We start from the raw sequence: 22,494 nt of genomic DNA, 5'->3' as shown, positions 1-22,494 counted from the left end.
AGCCCGAGACTGGTCGCCCACTGAAGCTAAGCAGGGTTGAGCCTGGTCAGTACCTGGATGGGAGACCTCCTGGGAAAACTAGGTTGCTGCTGGAAGAGGTGTTAGTGAGGCCAGCAGGGGGTGCTCACCCTGTGGTCTGTGTGGGTCCTAATGCCCCAGTGTAGTTACGGGGACACTATACTGTCAGATAATACTCAAGTAAAGTACAGATACTCAAAAAGTGTACTTAAGTACAATACTCAAGTAAATGTACTTAGTTACTGTCCACCTCTGGTGGTGGATGAAGAGATCCCACCTCACAATGTAAAGCGCTTTGAGAGCCTAGAAAAGAGCTATATAAATGTAATGAATTATTATTATTATTATTAATGTTGAAAACAGCTTTTGCTGCTTAATATTTTGGTAGAAACTGTGACACTTTATTTATCAAGATTCGTTGATGAACAGACAGGCCTAGCTCAAATATCAAGTTAATGAATCCTTGCTGAATAAAAGTATACATTTCTCTCTCTCTCTATTTAAAAATCTAACTTACACAACCATTCAAAACGAAACAAGAAAACATTAAGAAGCAGCAACTGAAGGATCATGTGACCCTGAAGACTGGAGTAATTCAGCTCTGCCATCACAGGGACAAATTATATTCTTCCAATATTTTAAAATACAAAACAGTTCCTTTAAGTTGTAATACTGTTTTACAATATTATTGTTTTCATGTATTTGAATCAAATAAATTAAGCCTTGGTGAGCAGAAGAGACTTCTTTCAAAACATGAACACAAATCTGGATTATTCCAAACTTTTGGCCAATTAGTTAATATACTACTAATACTACCACCACCACTACTACTACTAGTATTAAAATGAATAATAATAACAACAATAATTTAACAGCAATTATTCATTATTATTAATAGCCTATATCATGATGTACATTAACACCATTATCATAATTAATAAATTACAGATTAAAAACAGTCAAATGAATGAATAATTAACCTGTTATATTCTATTCAAATCCATAAATAAACCTATTTATTTATTTATCTATGTATATATGTTTGTATGTATGCATGTAGCCAATGTACATGGTAACAAATGTTATATAACCTGTCCAAGTGCCCATACTTATTTAAATTATATTGTCTGTTTGCAAATGAGAAAGTTACACAACATCACAGAGTAAGACGAAGTCAGAAGATCATACAAATCTAACAGCCATCCTCAAGTGATCGAATAATGAAATAACACAAAAAGCGCAACTGCCTGTGAAGCACGAGTCCAGAAGATGCCCATCTAGACATGGCAACATTGCCCTCTTGTGGTCAAATTGAACTAATACACTCGCACACACTAGTCACAGTAAATGCAATGTAGCCTAAAAACAATTCAAAACTCATAAACTCTTGCAGCGCCGAACTCTCTGGAAACAAGTCAGAGATTGAACATTACGTTTTGATAGATAATCATGTAGCTACTAGCCAAAAGTTGTATGATATCGTGATTTATCAGTCTTAAGATAAAAAGATGTAGCCTATTATTAAGATATCGGTGTTGTTAAAGCCTATTTAAATGACAGGCTAGACAATCCTAGGTTTGTGAAATGTATGACTAGTTAGAAATGTAGTTTTTAGTTGTTTTTGCTCTGCCTTTTTGTTTTAATTGGAACGAATTAGACTGATGGCATCTTTTCCTTATCCATGTAACAGGAAATTTAGTCCGTAAGGAGTTCATTAAAAAGAGGCAGCATTCCCAAATGATCCACTTCAGGATCAGGAACAGTTTTCCATGCCGTTTTTCCAGTAAATCACATTAAGGAGTCCTGGTCATTGTCTTCTCTTTTGGACGCCACATAATGTTTACATCACTGAATGAATAAGAGCATTATGTGAGCACTCTGCCTGGGTTATTATATCATTCACAATATTAAATTGAACGTTTGGCATATAAACACCTCCACCCCAAACCTAATGATATATGATACTGGTCGATCATTATTCATATTCTGCTCCCCTTCTGGCCATAAAACACGTGTGGCTGATAAGCAGCACTCCTCTAAACGTACATTAGAAAGAGCCGCTTGGGAGCTTCATCTGTCATCTGCAGTGAACGTAATCAACGAGTCTGCATAATCTGCTTTTGTATCTCAACCGTCCTCCACCCGGTCACGCTGTAACCGGCCAAATCTATGAGACATCGAGCATGTAAGAGCTTTTTAATGTGTATCCCCAACTCTGACATGAGCCTTGAAGACACTTCCTGCAGAACAAGCGTCATTCTCTCCAGTCCTGTCTTGGCGAAAAAAGCAGCAAACGTTATGAGACTAATGTTCAGTCCTGTCTGTTTGTTTTTCATTCTACTGTCTGCGGTCTGTTTCTTTCTTCACTCATTACCATGCTGAGTTCTGTGGGTGTTATAACCAGTGTTGGGGAAAGTTACTTTTAAAAGTAATGCATTACAATATTGCGTTACTCTATATAAAAAAGCAACCAATTACGGTACTTAGTTACTTTTTATGGAAAGTAATGCGTTACGTTACTTTTGCGTTACTTTTCAAATCTGGAAAGGGCTTGCTTGTTTGTTTTTAAAATAAAAAGTTCTATTTTTGGCAAATATAAAAGCCTTTTCACACCAAAAGTGAAGTGAATAAGCCTCAGGCTGAAGGGAAAGTACATTTACGTCCGTACAGTAGAATGCAGAAGAAGACATTTCAACCCTTCAGCTATAAAAAAAAAAAGACACAAATGTTTGTCTAGAGTAATTTGTGCTTATTAGTATGGTTGAACTGGATCATCGAAGGTCAGAAGTAAAGACATTGGTTAATAGAATGGGATTAAATACATAAAGCATATTTGTGTTGTTTAACATTTAAATATTGAAGGTTTGCGCCATATTCTGAGTTGCATTTTTGTATTCATTTTGAGGAATACTGAATCTGTTTTTTTGTGAGTGAGATGAATTAATGCATATTCATATTTATTTTAGAACTACAGTAACATCTTGTGATTTCTCTCAACATGGGGACAGGAGAGCTGTCAATCAATACATTGGGGGAAAAAAGTAACTTGCGTTACTTATTTGAAAAAGTAACTGAGATATTCTCTTGTAAATTAAAAAGTAATGCCTTACTTTACTAGTTACTTGAAAAAAGTAATCTGATTACGTAACTCGCCCCAACACTGGTTATAACACTGTTCATAACGTATTAGATACACTACCGTTCAGATGTTTAGTGTCAGTAAGTTTGAAAAATATTAAGCAGCACATGATAATAATAAAAAATGTTTATTGAAGAGTAAATAATCATATTAAAATGATTTCTGAAGGGTCATGTGACACTGAAGACTGTAATGATGCTGAAAATTCAGCTTTGCCACCACAGGAATACATTTTAAGATGTAGCCTATTATTGTAAATTGCAATAATATTGTCCCAAGCGTTTTAATTATACTTTTAATCATACACGACCACCATCATCCTCCTGAGGTAACAGAAGTTAAAATAGAATTTCTGAGAAGGAAAAGAAAAACACTTTTGAAATCTAAAAACCCTGGAAATCGTCTCTGTCTGAGTGGGATTATCGGTGAATTTGTACTGTTGAATTCTCAAAGCTTAAGCAGAAGGAAATGGTAATGTTTTTAAGACATAACACGGCAAATTAAAACTCAAACGCAGCAATGTCTAAAGAGACCATTTTATTCAATTTGGGCATATTACATAATGCCTTTCATTAAAATATAATGTGGCAAATACAATGAAAATGTCATGAGCTTTTATTTTACATGTGAAGACAATCAGCATGGGTACGGTTTCAATGCCTCACTGTACATATGAAATCCTTCTTCACAGTAAAGCCTAATGAAGGACTCACAGAGGGGGTTCTGTCCAACATAAACTCAGAAAACACATTTAATAACCTCATCAATATCCATCATATATCCCCATCCTCTTGGTAAATCAACAGTCAGCATTATGGGAAGGGTTTGTTAGGAATTCACATCAGGAAAATGATGTTTGAAACGAACAGTGACAGAGCCTGTGCCCATAGATTTCTGCAGTTTGTAAATATTTTGGTTATATTAAATCAATTCCGCAGATTTACCCTAAAAATTAAACACAGACAAGGTCTGTCTTAAGAATCAGACCTCTTATAAATGACACTCTTATAAAAGAGATGTGCAGGAATATAGGACTTACAAATATGTACAACGCATGTATGTCATATCACAGTACGGTTTTCAGACTTAAATAAAAGTTTTATTTTGCATAAAAGAGAACTGTGAAAAAATCTATTTGCATTAGAACAGAATAAATCAAGGAAACAGAATAAAAATAAAAACTTCACAGAAAGATTTCTCACATTATAAACTTAAGAACAACACTCTTTACTGGAATTTGTAGAGCTAAGGCACTTTCTCTTTAAAATCACTTTATACTTTACAGCATCATCTCAAAACACTGCTATGGCCATTTGTGTGTGAGTTCTGAGATCATATTTAATACCTCTGAAGCATGTGTAATCTGAAAATGTGTAAATCCAATCTTATATGGTGTACTATATCACTCTATGTTCCTGCTGATAATATTGTCAACATTTTCAAAAGCAAAACATCACATGAATGGGTTAAAGACACACTTGATTGAGAGACACTGCATAAACAGTTATTTTCAAATATTAAATAACAATCAGACAAGAAGTGCACTTGGCCTTTAAATGTTCATTTGGGAGAAACTCTCTTGAAACTTTGGTACTAAAACAAAGTATCTTCTGCGATTTGTTCTTGGCGGAGAGCATCAACACTAAGACATTCACTCATAAACTACATACAATAGCTGATTAAGCTATAATGTTGAGAAAATAAGTATTATGATACTGAATAAGAAGATCTTTCAAGCAGTATCAAAGTCTTGTTGGAACATGACGACGATGACGACAATAATTTAAAGATATACTGTATATGTTCACACGTTAATAATGCACTGACCTGTTTTGGTACCAATAAATATGTCTATGATGGCACAATTACAGACAATTACGCAATTCCACAATTACGCACGGCTGTATGTGTCTGTGCTATATACATCACAAAAGTGTCCACCTTTATGAAATGACGCAAACTGATATATATCATGACATGAGAAAGCTATTTGGCACTGTGCATGAATTAGGTGTTCAGTAACTGAGACACAAGTCCCATTTACAATACTAGATTGAGGAACAATACAACAATGAGGAAGATCTCCAGAGAATTTCGCCAGTATTGTACTTCTCTTCCAGGTCGAATTCTAAGCCATAGCCGATGGACAGATGGACATGGATTAATAGAAGCTGCTACTTCACTCGGGTTGGTTGCAAAAAAGTGTTCTCATTAAAGCTGAGACACTCCAGACTTTGTATTTGATGATTCCTAAAGGACGGCCAAACAGTGGTCCAAATGTAGCACAGGTCTAGTGTGTTGTCCAAAAAAATCAAAGCAAGGAAACACTGTTACAGTACAGGTACTGTATCTCAGGAGAGTCTCCTGTCTGTGAGAGTTAGTGTGTTTTCCTCAGCACACCACATTATTAGCAAACCATGAACTCTTTCATCCCATCAACGCGCAGTGTGTCTTCATCCAATGTTTGTGTTAGAGAGATCATCAGCAGGAGGAAATGACATCAGAGAACTTTGTGTTGTGAGTTAACTATTCTACAATCAGCTGCAAGAGTTTGTAGCTATTTTATCATATGAAGTCCATTTAAAATGTGATATAGAAAGGCACATGATCTATAAGAGATGCTATGCTGTTGTCCACTTGCTCTTTTTGGACCAGAAGCCATTATACTGCTGACAAATCTATGCGGTTGGCTGAGTTGGTGCTTTTGTCCCATGTGTTCATCTTTGTGGGAGTCACACCGCCCTTGTTGCCATTCATCTGCAAAAGAAAACCAGATTAATACAGGCTTGGGTCCCAGTACCCTTGTGAAAAAGAAGTGTGCTTACTTGTATTGAATGTGCACTTGGTAGTATACTTAAAATAAAAAAATAAATTTTTAAATGACCTCACTTGCAGTTAATATAATAATGATTAAAAAAAAAGTCACTTAAAGTGTATTGTGCAATAATGTAAACTTACAAGTTTGACTTTTAAGTACTCCTATTATGTTTACTCGTAATCTTTTGTCATGCTTTAAAGAAGTAGTTGACTAACTAAAAGCACTTACTAAAATACGAATACTAAAGCACTTGTAAAGTATGTGATTAAGTGTACTGTGGTGTGTTATATTATAATAAAAGTTAGCTTTTTATGTTCTAAACTGCAACTTCATCAAAAAATGTGTGATTTACACATATATTATGTAAACAAACTTTTATTTTTGATGCAATTAATTAATCACGATTAATCGATTTGACAGCCCTAGTGCAATTACAAATATATTTAAATACGTGATGCAAGTTTTATTAGGAATGCTATTTAAGAACATTTTAGTTTACCATAAATGCTTGTCAGTACATTTGGCAGTGCACATTATCCACATCATTATCCACATTTCAAATAGAAGTAAACAGAAGTAATTATAAAATTACAAAAAGATGAACTCAAGTTCTACTTCAGTGGGTTGACAATGCACTCTCAAGTTCAACTAACTGCATTTAATATAGATTTAAACTATAATGTGTTTTATTGTACATAATATGCAAATCATTTCCCAAAAACATTCATGTCATGTGTGTGTTTAAATTCACTGGTCATGAACAATACAAATGTAAAAATGAAAAGAACTGGAATTACTCACTATGTCGGAGTTGAAAGGTTTGACGTTGATGTTGCGGATTGAGCTGCTGGTTAAAGTCCACACTTTGGTTTTGTGTTTGAAAGCAGCCCTCACCTGTAGAGGAGTAACAAGACATGAAACCTGTTAACAAACAGCATGACTGATACACTCTGGTTTTAATATGGAAACGACATTGCAATAGTTTTAAAGTCTCTCTCTATAAATGCATTCACATAATGCAGTATCAAATTAACATCACTAGATGGCGATCACACTTTAACTCTATCATTTACAGCAGTGTTCTCTTTGCTGCGGCTACGTCAGACATTTTCCCCGACATACAACACAGACTTCTGACACAGCTGCACAAACACACTCTTACCTCGGAGTTTAGCAGACAGTGAAACAGGAATATGAAGAACCCCTTTGAGGAATAAAAGAAAAACAACAGATAACACTAAATGTTGTGAAAGCGCTCCAATTCACATCTGCAAAAGTTCTTACAAGTCAGTCCAGGTCCAAAGTCATTTCAAACATTGTTATGTCCCATATTTTTTTTAAAGCTGTCATTGTTAGGCGATGGCGCTATTGACTCTGGAGGCTGTAAACTGAAAGTGAAAATCAATGAGCTTGCTGGTGAAACTGTTATGTTACACAGTAGTGATGCCTGACCTGTAGTGAGTTAAACACTGCAAACATGTACTGGAAAAGCAGGGAGTGGTCATTCACCGCCAGAACCCCAAAGATCCACGATATGCCCAGGATGGGCAAGAGTACCGCCACCGCTTTAGTCGTAAGCCTAGAAAGACAATGACGCATATGAAAAAAAAGCAAACGCACGATGGCTGATACTACAATCATGACAGCAGATAAACTCACTTAACAGAGTTGGCGTCTCCGTGAACCTTGTAGTTTTCAGCGCTGATCCTGGATATGATCCGTGTCACAGCTATCAAAATGCCAATGTTCACCTGGATGGCAGAGATTACAACATTAAAAGTGTTCCTGTCATGCTCATCTAATGTAGTGCATTACACACACCTTATTAACAGCTGCTTACCATTATAACAAACAGAGCAGGGGCTACAAAAGCCCAAATCACCCCATTCTTCAGAGACAGCCAGCAACTGAGAAATACAAAACAAGATGGACAAATGACGCAAGACAAGTCATCTTTTCTCCTCAAACTGGATTTTGCCATGACCCATGGTAACTTACTTGCCAGCCTCTCCATAGCTGTTTAGTGACGAGGTCATAGACACCACACATATGACCAAAGGACATCCTGAGTAAAGACGTGAACAGTTTTAGAGGAAAGTTTCATCAGTAACAATTTCAAACAGTGATAGCAGTGCCCTGATATCTTATACTTAATTGAAAAGTACTTCAAACCACATTTCTTTGTAATGCAGGTATAATTATTATAAACAGACTATTTACAAACTTTTAATAACTCATTTGTCACATTGTCTGCAAAAAGATAATTTGGTTAAAAAATTTGTGACATTATCTGCAAAAAGATAATTTGGTTAAAAAATAGTGAGAAATGCAAATATACACACTAATAAATATGGTAACATATCATTTATTAAATAATGTTAATGTAATTTTTTAAATATACTATTTCACAATCTTAATGTATACAACTTGAAATTTGGACAAAAAATACATTAATACTATTATTCAGCAAGGATGCATTAAACTGATCAAAAGTGACAGACTTTTACTTTGTTACACAAGATTTCTATTTTAAATAAACTGCTACTTAAATAAACAGTTTTCAGCATTGATAATGATAAGAAATGTTAACCAAATCAGCACATTAGAATGATTTCTGAAGGATCATGTGTCACGGAAGACTGGAGGAATGATGCTGAAAATTTAGCTTTGCCATCACAGGAATATATTACATTTTAAAATATATTAAAATAGAAAACATCTATTTTATTTTAAATTGTAATAATAATTCACTATATATACTATATTAAATAGTATAAAGTATAAAGAGTTAATAGCTTAGTAGTGTTGTCAAATCCCTCTCTCCCTCTAACCATATGTTTTTGTTATATATGAATGACGTGCAAAAAGACAAATGTTTGTGGGAAAAAACCTGGAACGGTATTGGAGCTAAAAATACCTTGTTGTAAAACCCAGCATAGAAGTTTTCAGATTATGTCGTAGGAACTAAAATAAGAACGTTTGGACTGTAGCTGGTTGTTTCGTGCCACCATAAATAAAGAGCAGCCTGGCTGTGCCGAAGGCTTTTAGAAAGGGAGTAGACTTCAGTCTGAAGTAATGACTTAAGTTTAACAAAGCCTGTTTTCTTCATCCACACTGAGCCTATCACCCGTGTCACTATGGATACAAATAAACAGGTCTATTTATTCAACACTTTATCATATGTAATAATGGAAAACACCTTCAGTTATCATGATGCCAACTTTGCATGTACTAATAAATGTGTATATTGATTTACTTCAAGGCCCCTTGTAGCTCTGGCAATGTCATTTTATGTGAGGGGGAAAAAAAAGGCTGATTATAAACTGTTCTCAAAAGAGCGAGAGAGCACATGTTGTCTATTATCACATATGCACATTTGAGATCAGGTCAATTAATAACAGTGACGGCATCATTATCGATGACCCACTGAAGATTTTATGTCCTTTAATCTACTGACATCTCAGACAGACTGTAGCGCACAAATTTCTTATTTTCCTCCCCTTTTCAACGACACTGCCACATCAGTCATGGCTGAGGGAGGTGCCTGATCTCTCTCTAATGCCTGCCATGGGACAACCTCATTTGACTCTCTTGGGTTTGTGCATTACGCTGAATCGGGTCGTTTAAGGCAAATGAAACTGATCTGATGTTTTCTTCTCAGCGTGTGATGATTTGTAAGTCAGTTCAAGCTTGTTTGTGTGTGATGAAGTGTGTAGTTTATATGAATGTGTGTGTATACAAGGAACAAATTCACTAAAAAGTGCCACTGAAAAAATGTCGAGTACGCATATGAATCAGTGATGCCATAGAGTGCCAATAAAGTATGGCAGATTGTGGTGGTCTGCTGCATTCTCCACACCTAGCGCTCAGAACCAGTCTGCAAGATGTTGTACTCACCCCATCCGATTGCATAGTAATAAAAGTGCTTGCTGCCCTCTGAGCCGAACACCTTGACCACCATGCTATAGAGATGCAGCCCTTCCACCAGCATCCAGGCGAACGCACACAGGAAGAAGAAATGCAGCAATACGGCCATGATCTTACACGGGAGCTGGGAGAGAGAGGACAGTTTCATTTGCTGCGGCCTTTCAGATCAGGACAAGCGTCTAGACAAAATGCACTGTACCGAAAACGGATCTATTTTGTTCATCTTAGCTAATGTAACACATGCTGTTAAAATAAACATACGGGCGACAGAGTGGTTGAGCTCAGTGATCTCAACACTGACATTAACATAGCAAGATTTCAGCCAAGTGCTCAGACAGAGGAAGCACAATCAAATTAACGGAGTATCAAATGAATCTGTCCGTAATGCCGGAGGCATGTTAGGAGATTAGTGGAGTCATCGGCTCTTTCCACCTTATTAGATTTCTTTATGTAATGACAACATGCTGGTTCTGATACTGATGATGATACAATAATCACCATTAAACAACAAACACGATTAAACACAATCACGTATTGTAAATGAGATGTCGATTTAATTCGAACATTTCATAATCAAGCTTCTTCCAACAATATTTGTGTGGATACTCTCATTTTTATTTTAGTAAAAAAATTTTCTCTGTTGTTTTAGTGCAGAACTGCACTCTACAGTGGCTCCTATACAGTGGCCCAGTAGTGCACAACACAACGAAATCACCACAACACAGCACTAATTGTGCTAATTTCGTTGTGTTGTGCCTTTTTTCCATTGTGCTAATTTCATTGTGTTGTGGCTTGTTTCCACTGTGTTGTGAATTGTTTCCGTTGTGTTATGCTAATTTTGTCGTTGCGATTTGTTTCCGTTGTGTTGTGGTTTGTTTTGTGTTAATTTTGTTGTGTTGCGGCTTGTTTCCGCCATGTTGTGGCTTTTTTCCATTGTGTTGTGCTAATTTCGCTGTGTTGCAGCTTGTTTCCATTGTGTTGTGCTAATTTTGTTGTGTTGTGGAGATTTTGTTGTGTTGTGCACTGCTGGGCCACCGTACTCTTAACAAGGATGACTTAATTAGGGTTATTATCATTAACTAAAACTAGAACGAAAATTATTTTTGTTAATTATTATTTTTGAACTAAAACTTTAAAATGAAGCTGAAATAAAATAAAATATAAATGTTAGATGGAAAACCTAAACTTTTTTCAGTTAGTAACCAATGCTACAATTTTAGTGCAAGTTAAAGCACTAAAATTACTAACAGGAAAAAAACTAAAAACTAAAACTGAGCTAAAACTAAAATAAACTAAATTAAACCTGATTAATAACATTAAAAAAGTACATGACAAAACTGACAAAAAATGTACTAAAATGAAAATTGAGTATAAATAATTTAGATTTAAAAAAAGAAGCCCTATATTAAGAAAAAATATAATAGTATATAAATAATACTAAAATAATACTGGACTTAATGATATGACAAGGATGACTTAAAAGTATTTAAATTAATAAATTATTATTTAAATATTATTATTATTAGAATTATTAAGGAATTATTATTATAAGATATTAAAGTAATCTAAATGCAAATTCTAAAAAAACTAAAACAAAAATACATGAAATCAATGTAAAATCTTTTTATTTTCCCTATGCAACTATTATTTGTAATTGAAGAATATACAGTTCTTATTATTATGTTATCTGTTATTTGTGTCGGACAACGGAGGGTGTTAGAGTGTTAGATGGACTCACCGTGCTGGGATTGAAGCAGAAACTGATGAGCAGAAGGATCTGAGCAACTAAGATCGCAAATGCCAAGTTTGCATGAATATGGTAACGCTGATTACGGATGGTGCTAACCGACCTGTATGCACAGTAAAAAAAAGTATACATTTTTTAATAGTAATGATGCAGAAACATTAAAAGCTTTTAGTGTTCAATTCATTGAAATTGCAAATGATTATATTTAATAAATCAAAAAGAAAATGAGAAGTTTAGCAATGTGAATAAAACATTTTTGACCATGTTTAAATAGTAGATTAAAATCATGCATGTTCACAGAGCATTGTGGGATACTTACGACAGGACAGCAAAGGTGACCAGTGTAATTGCCAGGCAGAAAATAGAGATAGAGCAGCCGATGTAGCTAATGGTGGATAGCGCCACCTTGTGGGCCTTTGAGAGCTGAGGTGGAGACAAACATGACAGCACAGGCAATGAGATGATGAAAATGTCTAGTGTTAAGTTAGTCTAGTGTACAGCACTGAAGGGGGTTGAAAACCCTCAGTGTTACTACAAATAAGAAACACTGAATACCACAGCAACAGTCCACTGATTGTAAAGTCAAAGGTTACTGATGACCAGCTGCACAGGGACTGATGTTCGCATAATATTAAATGACTTGGCAATTTCAAGATAATTTCATCAGAACAAACCTGCATGAGTCTGACAATCAATCAAGTCAATTCTTGGAACAAGCTTTTTTATTTATTTTTATTTTTTTTCATAAAGAGCACTAACTATTCACAGACATGGTAGACCGACGGTTAAAAAAGATGAACAGTAACAGCCTTTATGCATACAACTATCTCTGTATTCAGTCTCTATACACATTAATCCTCAATATTTCTCTTTTCTGGAACCTGTTATACACTAACTGTTAAAAAGATTTGAGTCAATAATACAAATTAAGGAAATTAATACTTTTATTCAGAAACAATGCATTAAATTAAACAAAAAGTGACAGTAAAGACTTTTAAAATGTAAGTTTCAATTTTAATAAAAAAGTAAAGAAAAATAAGATTTGAACATTCAGTTCAACAAAGATTCCTGAAAAAAAATGTACTGCAGTTTTCATAAAAACACTAATCAGCTAAACACTAATTATTTGATAATAATAAGACATGTTTGTTGAGCAGCAAATCGGCATAATGGAATGATTTCTAAAGGATCATGTGACACTGAAGACTGGAGTAATGATGCTGAAAATTCTGCTTGGCATCATAAGAATAAATTATAAAATAATTATAATAGAAAAAAGTTATTTTAAATTGTAGTATTATTTCACAATATTATTGTTTTTACAGTATTTTGATCAAATAAACGCAGCCTTAGTGAACAATCAAACAAAAAATATTACTACTAAAACATTTGCTGAATTCACGGCTTGGCCAATTTAATATGCGCTTTTAAGTACTGGTTGTTTCATAAATGATACAAAACAACTCGATTTTGTAAGTAGAGCGAGAGTGTAAAATGGTGATAAAAAAGAAAGCATCACTGTTTTTGGCGCAAAAACCCTTGACTAACACTACAGGTGGAAAGATTTCCATGCTACGACACCTTAAGCATCTGTTGGTAAAGAGCGAACAGATTTATTCCCGAACATCCGTCAGGATATAGAGCTGTATTGTTACGGCTCCTCTGACCCAGTGCCAGTAATTGGTACTCAGTGTTGCGTCTGCACGCCGGACCCATTGGCAGTTGTTTTCCCCCATAATTCTATTTCCGTGCGTGGGTTCGATCGTACATTAACTCCGTTTCCTGCCTTGTGATTATCGTGGGCCCAGAATATCGAGGATCTGCGGAGCGGTGGAGAAAGCACGATCTCCTCCAGGCTTGAAGTATTGAGGTGAGCCGCTAATTGAGGCCCAGGCAGAGGCGGATATTAACATCAAAGCTCCAGAGGAGATGATTACATGACTGAGCGAGGACAGATTTTCTCAACAAACACATGCAGATGATAGACGCAGAAGAGCCAAGCTGCACCTGGGTGCCTCGGTTTGGCTTGTGCACGGATCTGGCAAATGGCAATCTGCCTTCGTGTGAAGCAATATGTCTCTTCACAAACATGTCCCTACTTTGCGAGTAGTTGTTGCTGACAGGGTCTTTAGCCTGAGTTAAATTCGCCCTTCAGCTCTCTTTAAATAAATCAACAGGACAAGGGTTACCAAAATATCAAGCTGTGCCTGTCGTTCAGTATTTCAAAGGCAGATGTTATTTACAAGCTTCCTCTGACAAATGACAATCCATCTGTCCGCCCAAAAAGAGCCCAGTCTTCGACCCGCACTGGCAGCCTGTGACCAGCGGCCTCTCTCGAGACGCTTTCACACACAACGACAGGTTTCGAATGAACTTGAAACAAAATCCAGCACGTCACCCTTGGAGAAGTGTCTTAACTACATCCAAATTGTCTTCTCGCTTAAAGCTCTGCTGCTGATTTACTGAGAGTCTTGGCCAATCAAAACCTCAAGCCCTGCATGCTGTTGGCTCGCTGAAGACGAGAAACACAGTTAGCATCGCATTCATCGCAGTGCCTTGGTGTTTTCAGAGATCCCTGCTGGGAAATGACCTACATGCTCAATCAAGGAATCCTGAGAAATTCCACTAACGTCAGGGTTCACTGTGCATATTTCTTGACATATACAGCTTAGATAAGCTTAGTAAGTCAGACCGAATGAGTAAATAAGTCGTTTTTTGATTAGAATAATGTTGCAGTATAGTGCCTCATCAGAAAAACCCCCACAAGAAACATGGTCCAATTTTAAATTAATATTCTACATAATATTCATAAGTTATACTAACACTACTGCTCAAGTGCGGGGTCAGTACGATTTTTTTTTTAAAGAAATATATTTACATACTTTTATTCAACAAGGATGCATTAAACTGATGAAAAGTGACAGTGATTACTATGGTTACAAAAGGTTTCTATCTCAAAGAAATGTTCTTACGCAAAAAGGTAAATATGCAGAGATGTCAATGTCTGCTTGTGCATATCTCTGTGGCAGGATTCGATTCTCCGATTTGCATCAAAATTAGAAATAAATTGCATGCTTTCATTTAAAATGGGCCATTCAGATTGAATGCATTCTTGCATTCATAACAGATGGAATGGAGAAAATCACAGAGGTCTCAAAATGTGTTTTTTGATGCTGAATGCTTGTTTTTTTAATCTTAAAATGGGGCTCTCATGGTGAAATTTTGCAGAATCAATAATAATGAAAGCGGCTAAATAGAACAGTAAAGCAGTAAAATGTGTTATTCCTAACAATGTAATTTGCAAAACTGTAAAAAAAAAAAAAAAAAAAAAAAAGAATATGAAAATTAAAAAAAAAAAAAAAAGTGTACTATGGTCTGTGGTCGATAAGATTTTTCTAGTCTAAAGGGACAGCATTTATTTGAAATAGTAACATAAAAGTCTTTACTGTCACACTAATCAGTTTAATGTTCCATGGAGGATGTAGACAGAATTGTGTAAAACCTAAAACCACACACAATGAGCTACAAAGTTCTTGAATTATTTGAATCAAATTAATATTTAGCCAAAGTAAGCAAGACGAATAATAATTCATCTATAGCAAAAAATAAAACTAGCACCAGACAGAGCAACACTGAGAGAGCCTCACCTCCATGGGAACCACTTGCATAAGGATGGCGAAGTTTGTCAGATGGTTACACAAGCAAATAGAGAAGGACAGGTTTCCATCAGCTCTCACACACCCCTCATTGGACCACACACCCTCCTTGGAGCTGAAACACACACATACATACAGGTTTAATTGAGCATTACAGTTGCTGGAGTTATTCATTGTTTATATTGAAACCATACACATTCACACCCTCACCCAGCGTTAATGGAATTACCAGCGAGTTATTAATCAAATCAGATCTAAATTAAATCAAAACTAATGCAAGACCCCATTAATCTCAGTGAGAGCAAATATTCCAGCTTCATCATTCCATTATAAATACAGTCATTTATTAAATGCCCACATGGGAGAAAGAGTGAATGAGCATGAAAAAGAATGAGAGAGAGAGAAGACAAGAAAGTCTCAATCCAAATCAAACATGCTCCATTTCAAATTATTCAAATTTTTCACATGATCCTAAGAATTGGCTTCGTTTATTGGCTTTAAGTGATTTTTCGGGTATAACTATTATGGTTTAAAATTGCTTTTTATTACAAACAGACTTTCATATTTTCTAAATGTCATGGTTGAATGATGAATTGGAAGACAAAGATTGGATTGGACTGCAGGAAAAATGACAAGACTGCAAATTCTATTCTTTAAATATTCGATGTACTGCTTGACTGGCCAGCAAACTCACCAGACCTGAACCCTATAGAGAATCTATGGGGTATTGTCAAGAGGAAAATTAGAAACAAGAGACCAAAAAATGCAGATGAGCTGAAGGCCACTGTCAAAGAAACCTGGGCTTCCATACCACCTCAGCAGTGCCACAAACTGATCACCTCCATGCCACGCCGAATTGAGGCAGTAATTAAAGCAAAAGGAGCCCCTACCAAGTATTGAGTACATGTACAGTAAATGAACATACTTTCCAGAAGGCCAACAATTCACAATTTTTTTTTTATTATTGGTCTTGTGAAGTATTCTAATTTGTTGAGATAGTGAATTGGTGGGTTTTTGTTAAATGTAAGCCAAAATCATCACCATTAAAAGACCCAAAGACTTAAACTACTTCAGTCTGTGTACATAGAATTTATTTAATATACGAGTGTCACAATTTGAGTTGAATTACTGAAATAAATGAACTTTTCCACGACATTCTAATTTACTGAGATGCACCTGTATATGTGCTAAATGTTATAAATGTAACCTATTTCTGGCCCTTACATAGGTAATGGGATAACAGTGGGACATAAATATAAGACACACACATTGATATATTAAAGCACTTGCTGACAAGCTTTCACAGGACTTAAAATGACAGATGGAGAGAGATAGATGGGAGAGAGAGAATATACAGGAAGGACTGCATAAATATCTCTGAACAGTGACACTGAGGATGAAAGTTGGGAAACACTCAAAGAGAAACATAAAAGACCATAAATAAAGTGAAAGATATCATAAAAATATCTAAAAATGTAAACATGAGTCTCATGCTGTAATTTTAAGAGTTTTAACAGAAACAGCATGTAAAAAAGCTACCATAAAACTGTTAATTGGATAAGACTTTTATATTAAAGTACTGTTAAAACGATGCATTAAGTTTTCATAAGTTTTTCTGAAAAAAATAAAAAATAAAAATAAAATAAAAACCCACCTGTAGTCCAGGAAGGCGCAGTACAGGAACACTTTGTTACTTTGGTTTAAGGCCTGGAGTTGCTGTTCTTTACTCTGAAAGACAGGGAACAACACAGTTAAGAATGAAACATCACAGCTGATATGTCGTAACACAGTAAAGTCCTTCTCAGACTCACTCAGTCAGAAAGGTGCACTCATAAGTGTTGCAGTATCAGTGGTGCAATATTGCTAAATATATCAATAGGTGACATTTCAAAACATACACACATACACACACACACAGTCCTCTCAAGTAAATATATACACTCAGAAACAAGAACGCTTTTCATCTCTTTTCAATAGTCAGACTCTCAGAACATCTATGACATGACTATATCGGGATGGAGTAAAGTACAGACCCATATTCCAGACAGGAATGGAAACAAGCTGGCAGAGTAGATAAATTATGTTTCGGAAACAGCTTGGAAACTACCTCCAGGACATCATCCAGTCTAACTGGTGGTTATTTAAGAGAGGAAAGAATTGAGAGAATCGGAAGAACATACTAACTCTGAACATTCAAAATTTGAACCAGTTGTGTTTGACAGCAGATAGAAATAAAGATAACATTACACTCAGGATGACAAGTGAAATTTAGTCAGTTTCTCATGCAGTGTTATTTTGGATTAAGATACAATTACAGTTTTTATTAATTTGAATTATTTATATTTTGTGGTTTTATTTAAATTTTAGTTAAAGTTTTGGTAATTTTGTTTTGTGTTGTTATTTATATTAGTTGGTGTTTATTTTAAAATATATGTATATCGTTTTTATTAATTATTTATTTCTGTTTTATTTTTGATTATTCTAGCACATTAAGCTAGAAAATAAGAAATGTAGTGTTGACAACTATATAACAGCAGTAAGTTTAAGTTTTAAAATATTTTATATTAAGTTAATGTTTATTATATTTTTTATTTAAATTTTAGTTGTAACTATAATAACTCTGACTGATAGGACTCTTAACAGTCACAACAAATTATTTGGTCAGAATAAACATAGTTTGTAGCATTTTCCAAACCTCTCTTGCCTGCACATGGCTATGAACTTAATTAATTTAAGAAGATGGTTTACCTAATAAAATGGTGGTTTAACTGAAAGTGGCAAAGTGTGTTGTTGTCTGAAGGGAACGGAACAAAACATTAACATCTAAAAGGAAAGAACAGTCTGACTGAGTACTTGCATGGGGTGTTAGGAGATACAAACCTGGTGCTTCCTTTTTTAAATTTTTTTTTACATTTTGCACTACTCGTATGGCTGAAAAAAAAATGGCGTAAAGGATGTCTAAGAGTTTCAGAGAGGGAAGTTCACACACACCTTCTAGTATTTTTACATGTTTTTTTTTATATGGGAAACAAACTTATTTATATTTTATAAAGATAAGACTTTATAGTTAAATACTAATAATTTATACAGTAAAAAAAATTAAAATAAAATAAATTCCTGAATGCTCCCAGAAGTTCCTGCATGATACAATCACATTTGATTTTAGATTTTATTTAAATAGTTATTTTATTCAACAGTTACATTGTTGTGTTATTGTGGTTATCAGTATAATTTCAAGGACACCACAGATTTTAATAGTTTAAGTAGGTTGCAATATTAAAGGGTTAGTTCACCCAAAAATGAAAAAAAATGAAAGGCTGCGTTTTACTCACCCCCGAGGCATCCTAGGCGCATATGACATTCTTCTTTCAGACGAATCCAGTCGGAGTTATATCAAAAATTCTCTTTGATCTTTCAAACTCTATCATTTCAGTCAGCGGGTGTTGCATTGCTTCAGTCCAAAAGACCTGAAATAAAAAGCATCCTTCCATAAAAAAAAGTGTCTCACACGGCTCCGGGGGGTGAACAAAGGCCTCCTGTAGCGAATCAATGCGTTTTTGTAAGAAAAATATCCATATTCAAAACGTAATAATCACTTGAATCTAGCTTGCGCTCACTGTTGTAAACAGAAGGAGTTCCGGGCGGATGACGTACGGAGGTCGGCTTTGCGCATGCGCCACTCAGAAGTGACCAACACGTAAACGCAGCGGAGAGATCAAAACAAAACAATGGTCACTAATTAGAAGTACAAAACGAGGATTTGTAAAGAAGAATGTCAGAGGATTTCGATATAAGCCAAGAGGAGACTGGTTTTCCTTTGCTAAAGTAAGGAAACTTTGCTTCCTTTGCTCCTGTTAAAAAACGTTGGTTTTCACGAGACTCACCGGCGCATGTGCACCGCTGACCTCAACCTGCTTCTGTGTACAACTGTTGGCGCAAGCTACATTAAAGTGATTATTACGTTTTGAATATGGATATTTTTCTTACAAAAACACATCGATTCGCTACAGGAGGCCTTTGTTCACCCCCCGGAGCCGTGTGAGACACTTTTTTTATGGAAGGATGCTTTTTATTTCAGGTCTTTTGGACTGAAGCAATGCAACACCCGCTGACTGAAATGATAGAGCTTGAAAGATCAAAGACAATTTTTAATATAACTCCGACTGGATTCGTCTGAAAGAAGAAAGTCATATACACCTAGGATGCCTCGGGGGTGAGTAAAACACAGCCTAATTTTCATTTTTGGGTGAACTAACCCTTTAACATCACATCATTTAATTTTTTAACACATTTTCCTCTATTTTTCAGGGTTTTCTGCAAAGCCACAAGTGGAGATTGAAAAAAAAAATACACCAATTAATTAGCAATTTCGAAGTAAAATTTTGTGGTCCGTTCTGTGCCAGAATACAATATTCCACAAGCCAAAAGTCAGTCTAAGTGCGAGTAAATGGAAAGTTTGAGCCATACTGACAGGGACAAGACAGACAGACTGTGTGATGAGAGGAGAGGAGCAGCTATGGGTGCGGTTCTTCTCTGCGCCCCCCAAAGTTTCTCACTTTCATTCGTTTTAGCTTCTCTTTCAGAGTCTACTGCCGTCCTACTCTCTCTCTCTAGGCCAAAATCTCATTACTAAAAAAAGCAGGTAATTTTTACAGCTCCATCAGCAAGTCTCTTTCTCTCTCACCAGTCAAATGAACACAGATGGGGTTGGCTTGGTGTTTGTGGCTCCCCCCTGCCCTGCAGCGCTCTGCACTTGCCAGAGAAGTGTGAAAGCACTCCAACACTTTATTAACAACAAAGGGCTTGCAAAAGAGCACGCAGTATTGGAGGAGCTCCCTTTCAATACAGAGAGAGCGAAATTCCACTTAAAATACATGCAAAAACACAGGTAGGTGATTAAGCAGAAGCTTTTATGATAAACAAACCACAAGCTTGTACAGGTTTGAAAGAAGTCCTTGAGTTATAACTTTTATAGCCACTAAGAACTGTACTCATCGCAGGGGTTAAACGTTGGCTAGATGTTACGTAACCTTCGATTTTTGGGGGGGTGCTTGGGGTATTTGGCAGCTGCTATGACATCATACTCACCAGCCTTTCAGATGGCAGCAGGTTGTGTAACGGCCTATCAGATGGCAGCAGGTTGTGTAATCACACATCAGGTCTATTCAGAGAGACTGAGTGACATGTGTTCATAATTAAGCAGAAAACACTCATGCTGATGGAATGATTTGCACGATCAACTTTGCCAACTGGTGCGTCAGTTTCTCTCCTGATTGGACGACGTGTAATTCCAAGCGTATGTGAGCCTCTGTATTGTCACTCAGAGGAATGTGGAGAATGGCAATAATGTGAATATGGATCAACATTCTGGATGAAACTGACGGTTTTGGACAACAATCAGGGACCGTAAGGCATGTAAGCTGGGTTGAGCCCTGCGGATTTGGTTTAATATGGTTGAAATTTGGTTTAATATGGTTGAAATCACCAAAAGTCACAACAATTGAGTAAAATAGTTTCTCATTTAGCCCGCCTCTCATCTCTTTTGTCAAAATATGAGACTTCTTCCACCAGAATGTGCCAGAAGTTAATAGAAAACAACCTCACAGCTTTGCTCTACTTGGGTCTTTTTCAAAGTTCCCCTGAAAGCTTCACGTGGGTGCTAAACTTCCTCACACTTCACACCCGAGTGCGTGATCTCTCCATCTGCGTCACCGTTTGTTGGGAACCGTTTGAGGGTGGGAGGTGCACAGATGTGTTGGCTGTAACATCACAACATGGCAAAGGCTTAGCTCATGAATATTATTTAAAACAAGCACATGTAATTTAACATAAAGATAATTAATAACCCTATCATTAACACTACCATTGAAAAGACACAAATTTGCGCCTGGCAAAGTGAATGACACGAATTGGGTGACGCCTTCGCCTCGAACGCGCAATGTTCGCCTCAAATATTTGCTTCGCTTTTAGTGTGCACACACCATTAGAATGATTTCTGCTCAAGGAACATTTATAACTGTAAAAGTAAAAAATAGAACACAATGTTGCTGTTTAATATTTTTATGTATATACAGGGTTTTCTCAGGATTCTTTGATGAATAGAAAGTTCAAAAGAACAGCATTTATTTCAAATTAGAAATATTGTGAAACATTATACTGTAAATGTCTTTAGTGTCACTTTTAATTATTTTAATGCATCGCTGCTGAATAAAAGTATTAATTTCTTCTTTAAAAATCTTACTGATCCCAAATTGTGGTGTATAATATGTAATAATATTATCAGAAATATTCTAGCAGTACATAGTATAATATCATATTCAAATATTTAAAGAAATAATTGAAACAATAAAGCTAGTAGTCTTGCAGACCTATTCAAGCACAATAAACTATTATTGAATTTAATATAATTAATTTGACTTCATTCCTACATCTGCCACTTTCATAACATTTCAGCTTTAAATATGAGAGGTTTGGGGTCTCATCTGCTCTAACGTATAACTTAGATACATATTTTAACTTAGGCCTACATATCATCACAGTTTATAGCTTTACCTTAAAAAGGCAATAGCAGAGGGTATCTGAAGGGCCGATAAAGAAGTGGGAGTACTGTGCCTATACTTTTGGGACATTACCCTTGATGCCTGACTTTTATGACTAACCCACTGACTAACAGAAGGAAAAACTGAGCGCTAGCAATACAATGAAGTCTATATTTCATTTATGCAACACAAGCCTACAGAATCTCCCAAGTGTTAAAAGAGCAGTTAAATAGTGGTCTGTTCTCTCAAAAAGCAGCCAAAAAGCTGTTCAAATGTCTCATATGTTCTATAACAATTCTTCTGGATCAATAAGATTTATATTAGGTAAGTAAAATAAATTAGTAAATGCTTGAGTTTGATGTAACATTTTTGATGGACTGTGCCTTTAAATACATCTTATTCGTATAATGTCTCTCTTTCTCTCTCACACACATACGCAAGAGCACATGTTGGGAATGGCCTGCTAAACATCTCCTCACACATTCTCCTGATTGAGACCAAACCCTGTTACACATAATACGAAATCTGCTGCCTTTGGTTTCTTGGGGTATGCTGGTTAATGGCACTGCACATGGGTATATTTAAAGAACTGCTCAATCTAAATAAAGAATGGCTGGGCTAAATTTAAGAACACAGAGGAGTGCACTCCA

At 35.8% G+C, this 22,494-nt stretch overlaps 1 protein-coding gene across 1 annotated transcript in view; it reads right to left on the bottom strand.

The window, feature by feature from the left end:
* Positions 1–3,693: 3,693 nt before the first annotated feature.
* The window catches only part of LOC107553828 (adhesion G-protein coupled receptor D1-like), a 51,424-nt gene continuing 32,623 nt past the window's right edge, over positions 3,694–22,494 (bottom strand). The window contains exons 15-26 of the mRNA XM_016236136.1: positions 16,960–17,033; positions 15,297–15,420; positions 11,969–12,072; positions 11,641–11,752; positions 9,873–10,026; positions 7,974–8,040; positions 7,816–7,882; positions 7,635–7,726; positions 7,428–7,554; positions 7,138–7,179; positions 6,777–6,869; positions 3,694–5,914 (exon numbers count right to left, since the gene is read on the bottom strand). Of these exons, the coding sequence (XP_016091622.1) occupies positions 5,819–5,914; positions 6,777–6,869; positions 7,138–7,179; positions 7,428–7,554; positions 7,635–7,726; positions 7,816–7,882; positions 7,974–8,040; positions 9,873–10,026; positions 11,641–11,752; positions 11,969–12,072; positions 15,297–15,420; positions 16,960–17,033 (1,152 nt within the window). The 3' untranslated portion in view covers positions 3,694–5,818. The remainder of the gene's footprint in view (positions 5,915–6,776; positions 6,870–7,137; positions 7,180–7,427; positions 7,555–7,634; positions 7,727–7,815; positions 7,883–7,973; positions 8,041–9,872; positions 10,027–11,640; positions 11,753–11,968; positions 12,073–15,296; positions 15,421–16,959; positions 17,034–22,494) is intronic.

Source organism: Sinocyclocheilus grahami, unplaced genomic scaffold, assembly GCF_001515645.1.
Source record: "Sinocyclocheilus grahami isolate Dianchi unplaced genomic scaffold, SAMN03320097.WGS_v1.1 scaffold482.1, whole genome shotgun sequence".
NCBI lineage: Eukaryota > Metazoa > Chordata > Actinopteri > Cypriniformes > Cyprinidae > Sinocyclocheilus > Sinocyclocheilus grahami.
Note: the sequence above shows the minus strand (reverse complement) of the source record. Positions and strands in the feature narration are given on the sequence as shown.